General features: G+C 39.8%; 1 protein-coding gene across 1 annotated transcript in view; it reads left to right on the plus strand.

The window, feature by feature from the left end:
- CAP2 (CAP, adenylate cyclase-associated protein, 2 (yeast)) overlaps positions 1-15,980 on the plus strand; it is a 138,924-nt gene that overhangs the window by 47,461 nt on the left and 75,483 nt on the right. Inside the window, exon 4 of the mRNA XM_010848798.1 lies at positions 7,140-7,217. Within this exon, the coding sequence (XP_010847100.1) occupies positions 7,140-7,217 (78 nt within the window). The remainder of the gene's footprint in view (positions 1-7,139; positions 7,218-15,980) is intronic.

Consider the following 15,980-nt stretch of genomic DNA (forward strand, 5'->3'; position numbering starts at 1 on the left):
CTGACTTTATTTTTCTGGGCTTCAAAATCACTGCAGATGGTGACTGCAGCCATGAAATTAAAAGACGCTTAGTCCTTGGAAGAAAAGTTATGACCAACCTAGACAGCATATTGAAAAGCAGAGACATTACTTTGCCAACAAAGGTCCATCTAGTCAAGGCTATGGTTTTTCCAGTAGTCATGTATGGATGTGAGAGTTGGACTATAAAGAAAGCTGAGCGCCAAAGAATTGATGCTTTTGAACTGTGGTGTTGGAGAAGGCTCTTGAGAGTCCCTTGGACTGCAAGGAGATCCAACCAGTCCATCGTAAAGGAGATCAGTCCTGGGTGTTCATTGGAAGGACTGATGTTGAAGCTGAAACTCCAATACTTTGGCCACCTGATGCAAAGAGCTGACTCATTTGAAAAAACCCTGATGCTGGGAAGGATTGAAGGCAGGAGGAGAAGGGGACGACAGAGGGTGAGATGGTTGGATGGCATCACCGACTCAATGGACATGAGTTTGAGTGAACTCCGGGAATTGGTGATGGACAGGGAGGCCAGGTGTGCTGCATGCAGTCCACAGGATCGCAAAGAGTCAGACCCAACTGAGTGACTTTCACTTTCACTTTCAACACCTGTCCAGGATAAAAACTCGATAAACTAGGACTAGAGGGAAACTTTCTCAATTTAAAAGTTTCCCTCTAGTCCTAGTTTATGGAGTTTTCTTACAATGACAAGAAACTGAGAACTAACATCATATTTAATGGTAAGAAAATCAGGGATCAGGTGCAAGGCAGGGATGTCCCCTCTCACCAATCATTTTCAACATCAAACTAGAAATTTTTGCTGATGCAAATAGGTGAGAAAAGGAACTAAACTGCACCCCGACTGGGAAGATATAAAACTGTCTTTTATCACAGATGACATGACCTTCATCTATGTAAAAAGTTGAAAAGAATCAACAGAAACTCTCCTGAAACTTAATTAAGCAATTACAGCATGCAGTATTTGTTAGAGAATTCATTAGAAATGTGAATTATTGGGCCCACCCAAATCTACTGAATCTGAAACCCTGGGGTGAATCGTGACAATCTCTGTTTTAACAGAGCCTCCTGGTGACTGTGTGACTCAGCTGGTAAAGAACCTGCCAGCAATGCGGGAGACCTGTGTTCAGTCCCTGAATTGGGAAGATCCCCTGGAGAAGGGAAAGGCTACCCACTCCAGTACTCTTGCCTGGAGAATCCCATGGACAGGGGATCCTGGGGGGCTACAGTCCATGGGGTCGCAAACAGTCAGACATGACTGAACAACTTTCACTTTCACATTCTTTCACCAGGTGACTGTAATGCAAACTTAATGCAAACCAGTGGAGAAATGCTGGTGTCAGCCTTCTTCATGGCTCTTTATGTCAATCCAGACAGCTTTGATAACCTGACTTTGTACGGTTGGTGCTTGTGTTCATGTCTATAAGATTAAGCATCTTCAATATTGTTTGAAGCAAAATCGTGAAGTGGGTGAAACTTGGCTTTGGCTTCCCATCACTTCTTTTTGTCAGCTCATCTTCCTGCCTTGCTTTCATCTGTCAGGTTCTCTTTTACCTTTTTGTTGGATGAAACTCAAGAGACTTCACCGTTAGGATAGATTAAAGGGTCCTAAGGAATCAGATCTAAAAACACAGCACCTCTAATTATAAAATACGGGACTTTGGCAGACTCTTTGGGGAGGAAGGTGAAGGTGGTGTTGATAGTGACCTTCCCAGAGCCCCCAAATTGCACCTGATGAGCAGATGCCCATTCCCTTGACCTTCAGTCAGAGAAAGAGGACCCCCTTCCCTTTGCTGTCTGGTTCACAAGAAGAGGACTGATACAGTCATAAGATCTGGAAATATCTTCAGCGCAGGCATCCTAGCTGGATGCTTTTTGCATCTCCTCCAAGTCTTACCTGTGCCCTTTCTCCCAGTTGCACCTTGCTCATTTTATCACCCACATGGTGCTTTGTGGCCTATAGATTTCCCAATGAAATAATGCGAAGCTTTAATGGGTGTCCAGAGACCAATTGGGCTTCCCCGGGGAGCCAGTTCTCTCTCAGGGGGATTAAATGAAAATAAGTCATATTAACTGGTGTCTGTTTATCCCGAGGCTTGCTTTAAACTGATGACTGAAATTCATTCTCCTACTCTTTCCCCTCAGACTGCAGGTCAAGATCGTACCCCAACCTGTCTGTCCAAGAATTCTAGTCACCTAAGTGAAAATTGATAGAATTCAAGCAAAATGCACAACTTTGTCTCTTACCAACACTGTCCCTTTCCTCTCTGCACACACGTGCTCACAGGCAGATAGATGCGCATGTATACCCACAAAGGTCACTGAGGCGCTCCGAGCCTGGCACATGTGTGAAGAACAAACTCAGCAAAAACCCTCAATTATTTGTCGTTACTGAAAATCCCTACGTTGGACTTTTTCTTTCACAATGTTTTGAACGGCCTGAGTGAGCCAAATTCTTCCTTTCAAGTTATCAGAACTCAGCAGGTTCAGAGGAATTGTTACTGATGCTGTCTGGTTGAGGGGACTCATGGAACTTTCCAGAAGTAAGAAGCAGGTAGATCAGAATGCCTCAAAGATGGAATAAAAATTATTTGAAATGTGAATGGATTAGATTAAAAATGAATGTAGTTTAGAGTCTGCTAGTCACGCCCAGAGTTCCAGGGAGCCGGAAGAAGTACACAGCTGAATCCTTAGAAAGATTTGTCTACATCAAGGGAGAGTGGAAGCAGATAGCTAAATATTCAGCCTTTCTGTCCTCCAACCTCCACCGCTGTTGCTGAGTGAAAGGCCATGTGGGGGGAGAGACTAATTAATGAAATTGGCCATCTTCACCTAATCAGACCTGCCAGAAAATTGTTCTGTTAACAAAGAGCTAAATGTTGTTGCTCAGGAAAGTAAAAAAGGGCAGTGATTGTGTTCATCTTAGGATAACTACAAAAATATTGTTAATGCCATCTCTGAGCTGCAGTTTTAACTGTAGAAGTCAGGCAATCCCAAATTGCTGTTCCCACAGCAACTATGATTCAGATGACTCCACAAGGCTTGCCATAGATGAGGACCATACTTCTGTATCATCACTGTGGGAGAAGTGCAGTTCTTTTATTTATGTCTAAGCCATGGAAAGTTTTATTTCATAAGCTTCTATTTGGAAATGTGGTTATTAGAGACTGACAAAAGTCCTTCTGAACCACTGAAAATAAATGTTTTGATGTATAGATAAGCATTCATGCTACTCTTGAGCTTCATGTTCAGGAGGTCATAATGGTCTCTAGGACAGTAAAATTTGAAAATCCTCTATTTCCCTAAGGAATATCCAAAATTTGAGATTTTTGAGCAACATAATCCCAGCACTCAGGCTGCCAGGACAAAGAGGAGATGGTGTACTCCAAAAAGGAAAATATACCCTCATTTAAATATTCATAAGATTTAATCTGTTATGTTTATGATGATGAATTTGTCATTCTAAATGTAAATGATCTACAAATCTTGGTTTTATTTTAAGCATTTTCTTGTCAGTAAGAGGGAAAAAAAAAACCCTTGGATGAGAAATGAGAAAAGTTAAGCATTCCCTTTTCCTGTCTCCTATTCCATCAGGCCCTAGAAGATTAGGAAGAACACTTTTGCTTGAAGTGGAAAATAAACCAGTCTCCAGTAAGGTGGCAAAATGCTCAAGGAATCACCCACAGGGTTACTAGAAATAGTGTGTCAGAGAGGAACAGAGCAGGCAAAGGAAAGTTCATTGTCTCAGAGGAAATGAGACAATGAACAGAAACAGATTTCTCACTGTGGCTTAATTAGAGTGTAACTTAGACTCTTAAAACTGAATAAGAGTATTAGCATATTTTTCGGAGAAGGCAATGGCACCCCACTCCAGTACTCTTGCCTGGAAAATCCCATGGACGGAGGAGCCTGGTAGGCTGCAGTCCATGGGGTCGCTAGGAGTCGGACTCGACTAAGCGACTTCACTTTCACTTTTCACTTTCATGCATTGGGCAAGGAAATGGCAACCCACTCCAGTGTTCTTGCCTGGAGAATCCCAGGGACGGAGGAGCCTGGTGGGCTGCTGTCTATGGGGTCGCACAGAGTCGGACACGACTGAAGCGACTTAGCAGCAGCAGCAGCATATTTTTAAAATATTTTTCAGGGGCTTCCCAGATGGCGCAGTGATAAAGAATCCACCTGCTAGTGCAGGAGATGCAAGGGACACAGGTTCAATCCGTAGGTCGGAAAGATCCCTGGAGAAGGAAATAGCAACCTGCTGCAGTTTTCTTGCCTGGAAAATTCCACAGACAGAGGAGTCAGGTGGGTTACATTCTGTGGAGTTGTAATGAGTTGGACGTGACTGAGTGAGCACACAGCATAGCTTAAGGTGATAGAACAGTAAGAATGAAATACAAACGGAAATTGAAGTCTAATGAATCAAAATCAAAAACAACATTAATACAGAAATGAAATATAAATTAGAAATGTTAATGTATATGAGACCCTACTGAATATCTGTTTATCAGCAATAGAGAAAAGTATTGATATAATCACAGTAATTACAGATGACAGATAAGGAAATGAAAGGCAGAGAGAATCTAAAAGGTATGAAATCATTGAAATATTATACAGTATGAAGATAATTGTTTGAACCCCTGAGTAGAAAATCTAACAAGTGGAACAAAACATATTTTGAAAGATAAAGTGATGTAAGAAAATGTACCATAAATGAAAGGACCAAATCTATTCCAAGAAATATAACACAGAATGCTCAAAATCCAGACATAACTTAAATTGTTAAGCTTCAAGGATAAAGAAATAATCCTTCAGGTGTCAGAATAGAAAAGTCAGTTTCCTACAAAGGAGAAAACAGTCAAGCTGGCTTAGATTTGTGCATTGCCACAGTCACTGCTGTCCTTTCTGCACATGGTGAGAGAGAGAGACCCAAGGATGTTATATCTAGCCAAGATGTTGTTAACATGTATAGACAACAGGGAGACATGCTTCAGACTGAAGAACTTAAGCAACTTTGAGACCTTTTTGAGGAACATACTTGATAATGGGAGTCTAGCCAGAAAAAAAAAATCAAAACTCAGAAATGGAGAAGCCATGGTAAAACAACTGGTGAGAACCACTAGGTATGTCTAAATGTAGAAGTAATTCTCAGGAGCTATGGGGTTAGCATTACAGTAAGAATAATAACTAAAACAAAGTGAAAAATGGAGACCAGAGGTAGAGAGAAGTGGGAAAGACCTGTGCTCTTGTCTTTCCCAACAAGGAGTCAATTAGTATCATCTAAAATTACATTATGTCATTTAAAATATAAATAGATAAGTATTCCAGTCTCTTAATATTTTATATTTTTATCTGAGAATGATCATTTGTGTACATGCTCAGTTGCCAAGTTGTGTCCAACTCTTTGCAACCCTGTGGACTGTAACCTCCAGGCTCCTCTGTCCATGGAATTCTCCAGGCAAGAATACTGGGGTGGGTTGCCATTGCCTTCTCCAGGGGATCTTTCCAACCCAGCGATCAAACCTGCATCTCCCACATTGACAGGCGGGTTCTTTATCACTGGGCCACCAGGGAAGTCCAGAATGATCATTTAGATCATTTAGAATGATGCATAATTATAGTGCAGAAACTTTTATTTGAAGCTTATCAGTTCTTTCTCTTTCATCTTTAGTATCCAATTATAATGAAAATTTATACTTTCATTTTAAAAAATAGTACTTAGGGTATGGTCCTATTTTACCAATGTCTGTCTGCATATGGATTTTTAAAGATGGACATCTTGTATTAATAATGATTATTTCTAGGTTACAAGGTATTTTTTAAATTTTTTTAATCTTTGTAACTTATGGTATTTAAACAAATATTCTGAATCATTGTGCTTTGTCTTATGAAAACAACTGTATGACTTTTCTTAAAAACTAATTGTGTGTGATATAAACATTTGGAATTATTTTCTTCTTGATACTCTTCTGTAACTTTTTGAATTTAAAAAAATTAAAGAATTAATCAACTAGTTAAGACTGAGTAGATGGTAAGGATAAGAGAATATGGTACCACGTATTTGAAGACATTCCCACCTGCTCAACTCCTTTTAGGGTGTTGAGTCCAGGTAGACCTGAAGTCTCCTCCAGAGCCATCTAACTGAACAGTTGTAGCAACTACTATTGCTCAGTGAGCATATCTTAAATATTTATTTTTGTTTATTTATTTGACTGTACCAGGTCTTAGTTGCAACATGCAAATCTTTAGTTGCAGCGTGGGAACTAGATGTGGGATCTAGTTCCCCAAGCAGGGATCAAACCTGAATCTTCTGCATTGGGAGCACAGAGTCTTAGCCACTGGGCCATCAGGAAAGTCCCAGGTGACCGTATCTTTATGGGGATAGCTTAAGGGACAATTTTCTTTCCATTATCAAGTGTAGAACAAATTTGGGTGTGAAAGAGGATAGTAGAAACACCCTTTGTAAAATAGTTACACTTTGGGGCTCAATATTTTTTTAATAGCTTCATTGAGATATACTTCACATATCATAACATTCACTCTATTAAAGTATATGATTTGGTGATCCTCAGTATATTCACCACGTTGTGAAACCATCACCACTGTCTAATTCTGCAACATTTGCATTGCCCCCGAAAGAAGCTCCATGCTCATTAGCAGTCACTGCCCATTCCTCCCTCCCGCCAGCCCCTGGCAACCACTAATCTACTTTCTCTCTGTAGATGTGCTTATTCTGGACATTTCATATAAATGGAATCATACAAATGTGGTCTTTTGTGACTGGCTTCATTCACTCAGCATAATGTTTTCAAGGTTCCCCCCATGTTGTAGCATGGATCAGCACTTCATTTCTTTCTATTGCAGAGTAATATTCCATTGTTATGGATATATCACATTTTGTTTATCCATTCATCAGTTGATGGACACTCTGGTTCTTTCTGCTCTCTGGCTATTATGAATAATGATGCTGTGAGCATCTATTTACAAGTTTTTTGTGTGGACAGGCATTTTCATTTTTCTTGGATATATACCTAGAGATGGGACTGCTGGATCATATGGTAAGTCTCTGTGCAGGTACTCACACAATTAAACTGTTCCCGTTTTGTTTTTGTTCCCAGGCAGAAATGGTGCATAGTGCTTTCCAGGCCCAGAGAGCTTTCCTTCTGATGGCCTCTCAGTACCAGCAACCCCAAGAGGTAAGAGTGTATCCTGAGAACCAAGGGTGCCCGGGGAATGGGCAGTGTAAGATAGAAAACAGGCAAGCAACAGAACCAGTTACTGTGAGACACATCCCGAAAATGAGATGCAAAGGCCTGAAAGTTCTGTCTCTAATCCACATTATAGTACAAAACATTTCTTCGGCCTTTACAGTCTTATTATGACCAAATTTATACAGTGACATTCGACATCACCTATTTAAAGGGTCAGTTTATCTATGTTGCCTGTATTCTATTCATTTTTACTAGTCTCACAACTAATTTGTAATTAAGGAAGTATTTACTACTAATTTTTAGTTCACACTTTGTACTTCTTTGTTATCAAAAACTGCTAGATTGCTGCTTCTCAAACTCTAATCTTCATCCGAGTCAGTCTGGATTCAATGATTTGTTAAAGTGCAGAGTCTGGGTCACAGGTCTAGAATAGAGCCCAGGAGTCTGTAGTTCTAACAAGCTCTCGGTGATGCTGCTGCTGCTGGTCTGTTGCTACATTTTGAGCAGCAAGACTCAGGTGTCCCCACCTGAAATGCCCACCAGCACAAAATCTTTTTGTAGACAAATACCAAGCTCGTGTTCTTTTTTCCTATCGTGTCTATATCAAAGCAGGCTGTTATGCTGCATTAACAAACATTCGCAAAATCTTAGTGATTTACAGCCCTGATTGACAGTGATGACATCCAACTCCAAATTTCCTGTCTCATTTTGGACTAAGACACATGGTTCTTATACTCTCTATTACAAAGGATTTCAAATTTTTCAACCTTGATCTACAGGAAAAAGAGTATTTTATTTCACCGTCCAGTTACACAAAACAACAGTTGTAATGTGCATTTTGTTATGATGTATTTCACATAGTCAATTCTATTGCTCTGTTCTTTTCTTCTTTTTCAATTTGTCACCCACTGAATTGATTTCATGATGTACTTATGAGTCAGCCCATCTTGCACCTTGCAAGCACCCCTCTTTCTTACAGACCTATTACAGTGATCCTGATATAGAACAACTTGTGAAACATGTGCAGAACATCTCATGCTTTTCTTCTCTCCCCTTGTTGTAATTTATAAAAATGATCTTTGGGCAAAAGATTGTTCTAATCTTTACAGTATTGTTGCTAAGAATTCTAGTGACACAGAAGAGCAAATACTGTACAATTCTACTTATATGAGGGATCTTAATTAGTCATACTTGCAGAGACAGAAAGTAGAATGGTGATTACCAGGAGCTGTGGGGAGAAATAGATTGTTGCTGAATAGATAGATGGTTTCCCTTTTGCAAGATGAGAAAGTTCTGGAGATCTGTTTCATAACAGTGAGCATATACTGAACACTGCTGAACTGTGCACTTAAAAAAAGGCATATACAGGAAGCCTTTTGGGTATTACAGACCAGGTGCTACCAAACTATGGCCCATGGCTCAGATGCCTGCTTTTTTGAATTAAATGTTACTAGAACATGAAAAAAAAAAAAAGAACTCTAGTGACAATTTATCAAGCCCATCTTTTCCCAGTTGATAGAAGGAGTCTCACATAAAAAATGGCCAAGAAACCCCTTTTCTATATGTGTAGAATTTTGGTGCATTCAGCTCTTCACTGGGTGCAGGGAAAATAGGATATTTCTAATTTGCGAGCATGAAAAATGAAGTTCAGTGATACATTTTAATGCCCTGGCCATGGAATCTGGACCTGGGCCCATTACTTTACTCACCATCCAAAGTTCTCTTCATGGATACTACACATAAAAAGAGCTGCAATGCATAGTCATTTATAAGAGTTATGTGGTAAAATAAAACTGTAGAAAATTTTTATAGTTAACAGAGAGAGGTGAAATAAGTGCTGTTGGCATGGAGACGTCTCCCATCACCTGGGAGAGGTGTGGGAGACGATCTTTAATCATCTCTACCGTGTGTTGTTGTTCATTTGCTCAGTCATGTCTTGCTCTTTGCGGTTCCATCGACTGCGGCGTGCCATGCTTTCCTGTCCTTCACTATCTGCCGGAGTTTGCTCAAATTCATGTCTGTTGAGTTGATGATGCCATCCAACCATCTCACCCTCTATCACCCCTTCTCCTACCATCAGTCTTTCCCAGCATCAGGGTCTTTTCTAATGAGTTGGGCCTTTGCATCAGGTGGCCAAAGTATCGGAGCTTCAGTATCAGTCCTTCCAATGAATGTTCAGGGTTGATTTCCTTTAGGATTGATTGGTTTGATCTTGTGGTCCAAGGGCCTCTCAACAGCCCCACAGTTCGAAAGCATCAATTCTTCAGCTCAGCCTTCTTTGTGGTCCAACTCTTACATCCATACATGACTACTGGAAAAACCATAGCTTTGATTATATGGATCTTTGTCAGTAAAGTGATGTCTCTGCTTTTGAATATGCTGTCTAGGTTTGTCATAGCTTTTCTTCCAAGAAGCAAGTGTCTTCTAATTTGTTGGCTGCAGTCACCATCTGCAGTGATTTTGGAGCCCAAGAAAATAAAATCTGTCACTGCTTCCACTTTTCTCCCTTCTATTTGCCATGAAATGATGGGACTGGATGCCATAATCTTTTTTTCTTAATGTTGAGTTTCAAGCCAGCTTTTTTTACTTTCCTCTTTCACCCCTATCAAGAGGCTGTTTAGTTCCTCTTTCTAAGTTAAATAAGCAGGAAAGAAATAATATACAGTCTCATCATACTCCTTTCCCATTTGAACATGTTCAGTTCTAACTGTTGCTTTTTGACCCACGTATGTGTTTCTCAGGAGTCAGGTAAGGTGGTCTGGTATTCCCACCTCTTTAAGAATTTTCCAGTTTGTTGTGATCCACACACTCAAAGGCTTTAGTGGAGTCAATGAAGCAGAAGTAGATGTTTTTCTGGAATTCCCTTGTTTTCTCTGTGATCCAATGAATGTTGGCAATTTGATCTCTCATCTCTACCGTGAGTGACCTCAAAACTTTGGCCACGGCTGAAAATGTAACTTCTGCTAGCCCAGTGCCTCTAAAGTCCTGGATGGGCACCACTCGGAAGGCTTGTCACAGGGGTTTTTGGGAGGTCTGCTGCCTGTGCCCCTCCACCTTGTTTCGGACAGATGGGCAGCACCTTTGTGGTCAAGGCCCACATCTGTTGTGCTGTAACTACAGCAGGGAGTGCCTTCCTACCTACAGACACTTCCATATTTTCTTCAACACGTCTTATGCTGCTGAGGACCTGACAATGAAACTGTGTGAGTGTGTGCTTGCGTGAAATTAATGTGTACTGGTACACAGTGGAAGAAATTAACCCTAGGTTTCCAGCTAAAGGGAAGATGATTTATGGCCATTGACTGGCCTGTTGATTTTGTTCTATTAAAAAGACTAGGAAATCTGAGTTTTTTAATCCTCCATAAGTAAGAAAGAGTTTCTTCCACCTGCCCTCTTTTTCTGTCTTTATTTGACTTGCATTTTAAAAGGAAATATTGGTCACAGCACTGTGTACAATAGCCAGGACATGGAAGCAACCTAGATTTCCATCAGCAGATGAATGGATAAGAAAGTTGTACAAATACACGGTGGAATATTACTCAGCTGTCAAAAGGAATACATTTGAATCAGTTCTAATGAGGTGGATGAAACCGGAGCCTATTATACAGAGTGAAGTAAGTCAGAAAGAAAAACATCAATACAGTATATTAATGCATATATGTGGACTTTAGAAAGATGGTAACAATAACCCTATATGCGGGACAGCAAAAGAGACATAGATATAAAGAACAGACTTTTGGACTCTGTGGGAGAAGGTGCGGGTGGGATGATTTGAGAGAATAGCATTGAAACATGTATACTACCATATGTGAAATGGTAGTATACATTGATCAGTCCAAGTTCTATGCATGAAACAGGGCAACCAAAGCTGGTGCACTGGGACAACCCAGAGGGATGGGATGGGGAGGGAGGTGGGAGGGGGGTATGGGACGGGGGACACCTGTGGCTGATTCATGTCAGTGTATGGCAAAAACCACCACAATATTGTAATGTAATTAGCCTCCAAATTAAAATAAATAAATTAGTTAAAAAAATAAATAAATAAAAGGAAATATTGGGACTTCCCTGGTGGCCTCGTGGTTAACAGTTCACCTTGCTATGCAAGGGCCACAGGTTCGATCCCTGATTGGGGAACTAAAGTCCCACATGCTGTGCAGTTACTGAGCCCATGTGCTCAGGAGCCCGCACTCACCATAGCTAGAAAATTCGTGCCCCTCAATGAAAGATTCTACATGATGCGACAAAGACCCTGTGTGTGTACTGCAACTAAGACTTGAGGCAGCCAAATAAATAAATAATTATTTTTAAAAAAATAAAGAGATAGTGCCTTCCTGTGCACTGAGCAGGAATCTAAAACGAATTTTTGTCCTTTCATTATTTAAAGAGTCTAAGAAATTAGAAGAGAAAGGAGGATGAGAGACCCCTTCTGTCCGTTCCTCCAGCTAGTGATATGCATGGCCCAGCAGAGTGCTCTGCCGGAGCACTCACTCAGTAAGGATTTTCTAAGCTGTGGGGCAGTAATCCAATGTGTTGATAGTTTATTAATCTTAAACCAACCAAGAAAGCCTAGTAGTTAACCTTAGTACTCAAGCTAAGTACTTAGGTACACTGAGAGATTCCGATTATTTATGGGTTTATGCCCATAGGTTTGAGATTAAAAATATATATATATATTAATTTGTGAGGGTGGTCAAGGGTAGAATCTTTGGACTTGGGCCTACCTGGATTTGAACCCTAGATCTTCTACTCTTTAGCTTTGTGAATCCAAATGCAAGAAAAACAAAAAGAATCTTTTTTTTTTTTTTTCTGGATGGCTACTTGCAAATTAATCTGATAAAGTCCACAAGAAACTCCCACTGAACTGAGCCACTCTAAACCAACTTGTCAAGTTACCCACTTAAGAAAGCAGTTAAATTCTCTTAGCCCATGTTTCCTTATTTTTAATAGGGATAATAGTTCTTATCTCATAGAGTTATTGTGAGGATTGAATGAGAAAAAATATGCAAAGGTCAAGTGATTGAATAGGAGACTTTAGTACTAGTTAGGTTAGTCCAACTGCTTTAAGCAGAAGTGCCTAATTCTCATTTTTCTTGCTTGCCTGAGGTCTGCTGTGGTGTTTTTGATTGACAGTCTTCCATATGGTCATTCAGGGACCAGGCATCTTCTATCTTTTAGCCCCTTCCTGACTCCAAGTCCTTGGCCACTGACTCAGGAAAAACAATGCAGGATCATTCCTGGAAAGGTTTTATGGGTCAGACCTGGAAGTGGCATATGTCACCTCTGCCTTCATTCAATCTCTTGGACACTTGTAGTTGCAAGGGTGGCTGGGAAATTTAATCAGCCTGTATGCTGGGAAGGAGAAATTCATGGATTTGGTGAGCATTTAGCCAGTCTGCCAGAGTGGGTAAGTTGGCTTGACTAAAATGAAGTCTGTCTTAGTGGAAATATCTTTCTAAACTTTCAAGTGGGTTTTTCTGGGCTAATCCCCTAGGAGGCATCCAGAGAAAGACAAGAAAACTTTCCAATCTAACCACTGAATTTGTTTTCACTGTACTTGAGTATAGAGAGATCTAGAGATGTAGATGCATATATAGAGAGATCTCAACATTTCTTTTAATTAGAGTGAGTTCATCCCCCCCTTTTTTGCCTCTGTATTGTTTAACACAAGGTGTCAAATTATTGTCTAATATTTTGAAATGGCAAGCAAAGTAGTCATGTGACTTTGATCTCAGAACATGCCTTGAGTAAATTAGGTGGGGCTAGTGGCAGGTCTGGAAATTGTAAAGAAAAAGCAAACGAATGAACAAAGACAAACTCCCAAGTGTTCCTTAAGTCCCTGCCCAGAAAATGTCACAGCATAGCTTAGTCACGATTGCTGAATCTTGAAAGATTTGGCCACAATGAGTACTGCCAAGTTCTATTGTTAGGGGGCATGACAGGTAACATAATGCAATAGAGCAATTCTGGCCCTAATACAAAGTGAAATGCCTACTTTAAAATATTGCCTTAAAGCTTTCTGTCTTCATGTAAAAGTATCGAGAAAATATTCTGTTAAGTAACTGCTGTTATTTATATGTGTTGAACAAGTCTTTTTAATGGTTTTTTAAGTATGTAATTCTACATTTATCTGGAAAACAGAAAAATAAAACTGCAAGAGAAATAAAAGGTAACAAGTTTTCATCTTTTGTGTCATGGTCAGTTATGTTTTCATTTGACAATAGTATTTCCCAGTGTTCAGAGTTTCAAAAAGGAGTAGCATCTTAGAACCTAATCAGTGACTCACTTTATGGCCTTTTCCAAATTAACTGTCTCACTTCATAAATATGCATAAGTTTGGACTCACTGATATTACTAAGTGGGTGGTTCTCTTAACTATCAACTCAAAAGCACTCAAAGGCAATGCATGCTTTTAATTTCTGAAGAGATAGGCTTAAACCCAACTGAAATGTCTGCCCAAGTACAATCTATGATGGGCAGGTAAAAACGGGTTACAGAGACTTACAGGATTGAATTTTTTGTAACCAGCAGCTTTCTGAATAGCATTTTGTGTTGTATTTGGAGAAGTGAGGCAAAAAGAAGCCTTTGCTTTTCATATGAGCCTTTCCAGGGCCAGAAAATTGCCTTGGTAATTACACCCGGGCTCCATGTGTAGGCTGGATGTTGATGCTGGTTCATGAAGAATGAAGCACCCGGGAAGGAAGGAGAGGAAGAGGTTTGTGTGATATCATCAGGGTCTGCTTGAGTTGACAGCTTGAAGCTACCCAGTCGGGGCTGAATCCCAACAGGAAAGCGAATCATTAGTTTATCAGGATGCAGAAAGGAGGATAATCAGAAAGGAGGGTAATGCTGTCATTCTTCTGCCCAGACTGTTTGCTTTAGCAACATAAAGCTGTGAATGAGCCTGTGAGCTGTGACTGTGGGTTAGTAGCTTTATAGGTATTTAGAAACCCAGGACTATGGAGGCAGAAGGGATTTGCTAAGATCCTGTCCTGTTGGACATCACTCATGGTGACTATTTTTTTTTTTTAATCTGATAAGGCACATTAGCTCATTTCTCTTTGTGTAAGACATGAATTAGATAATGAATGACTGCCCAAAGGAAGTGAGGTGGTTATCACACACATGGGATTTGGGGGATTATCCAAGGGGGTAAAGGTTAATAAAGAAGGATAATATCCTTTGTTTTATCCACTATTTCATACTAAATTTGTTACAGTTCCAGACTGCCTCAGTGGCAAATTCTGCAAAGAGGTTAGGGCTACGTATATGACTAGGGAATTTTTCATTCTCCCTTTAGTCAAGTTTTGGGATCACATTGCATTTTTCATAACATGATTATCAACTATTTTTCATTCTCCACTGTTTGCTAGACACCATAAATCTGAAATTTCAAAATTGGTAGGGTTACAAGTTTTTCTCTTACAGCCTGATTCAAAAATTGATTTTAAAAGGGGTTTAACATCATTCAACAAATCTTTTTAAAAGCCAAACATGTTTTAGCCTTTGGGTTTGCTACTTGTTCGTCATTTCAGCAGCCTTAACATGAGTCCTCTCTGCAAGACGTAGCTTCTATCATCTGTACAAAGCTGTATATGCGAAAATAGCAGACAGGGAGAAGGTAATTCCAGCTGGCATTCCAGTCTGGATCCGCTGTCATAAATTACTTAGCAGAGGGCATGGTCCGTTACTTTTTATGGTCATGTTCTATATTTGTATGTGCTGCGGGTTGGATCACATGACAAAACCATCATTTGATATTAGTGTTTATGTGCACCAGCCAGTGAGGGCTGGATTTAAGCTACACTGTGCAGCACTTTTAATTTGTATACTTAGCTCTTAATTGAAAATGCAGACACTTCCCTAAGTACTAAAATTACAAATAACTCAGAATAAATTTTACATAATTATTTTTAGGAGAAGACAAACTACTGTATAGTCTCACTAATTGAAATGCACTGTGCCTTCCAGAGATTTTAAAACATAAATTTTGAACATGAACAGGCCAACATTGCCAGAATAATAAAGACCCATATTCACCACTTAATGTCTTCCCAGCCCCTCTCCTAAGTTGAACAAGAGAGCGTCTTACTGATGACAATGTTTTTTAGTGAAGATGCATTTCCAAACTAATGGAAAGAAGAAAACACACACATGCTTTCCCCCTTCTGTTTCCCACTGTGCTTCCCCCCAGCTGGCAGCAAACACCTAGAGAATGTACTTCTTCCTGGACGGTTACCTCTTTTCATAAACTGAAAAGGAAAAAAGAATGTTCTTGTCAGGTTTTTGGTAGATTAACTGCTGCCAGGATTAGTGTTTCTATATCTGGAATCGCTTATTAGGTAAATTTGCCTGTTAAGTAGTTACTTCAGATCTTTGTTAAACCCTGTTTACCTTACATATTCCAGCCCTCTTTAATTTCCTCCACTCTATTAATTTATTTCTTGGGTCTTTTTTTTTTTTTTTTAACCGAACATTTACTGGATCCCCTGCTATATAGCAGTCACAGCATTTGGCATTTCTGCATCTGTCATTAGCTCATTTGTAGGAGAAAATACTTTGGAAAAATAGGGTCTGGGTGATGTTATTTATCATGATTTATATATTTCTGTACTTTGCACTTATCTTTATAATTTCTGTGCTGTTTACCACCATGACCATTGTTTGAACTTTCCTACCTACTCTCCTCTATCAAGGAACATATTCAACATGCCTTCTGATGGTCTCTTCATAGCTTTGAACGTCCCAGCA

This window comes from Bison bison, unplaced genomic scaffold (assembly GCF_000754665.1).
Source record: "Bison bison bison isolate TAMUID 2011002044 unplaced genomic scaffold, Bison_UMD1.0 scf7180017864274, whole genome shotgun sequence".
Taxonomy (NCBI): domain Eukaryota; kingdom Metazoa; phylum Chordata; class Mammalia; order Artiodactyla; family Bovidae; genus Bison; species Bison bison.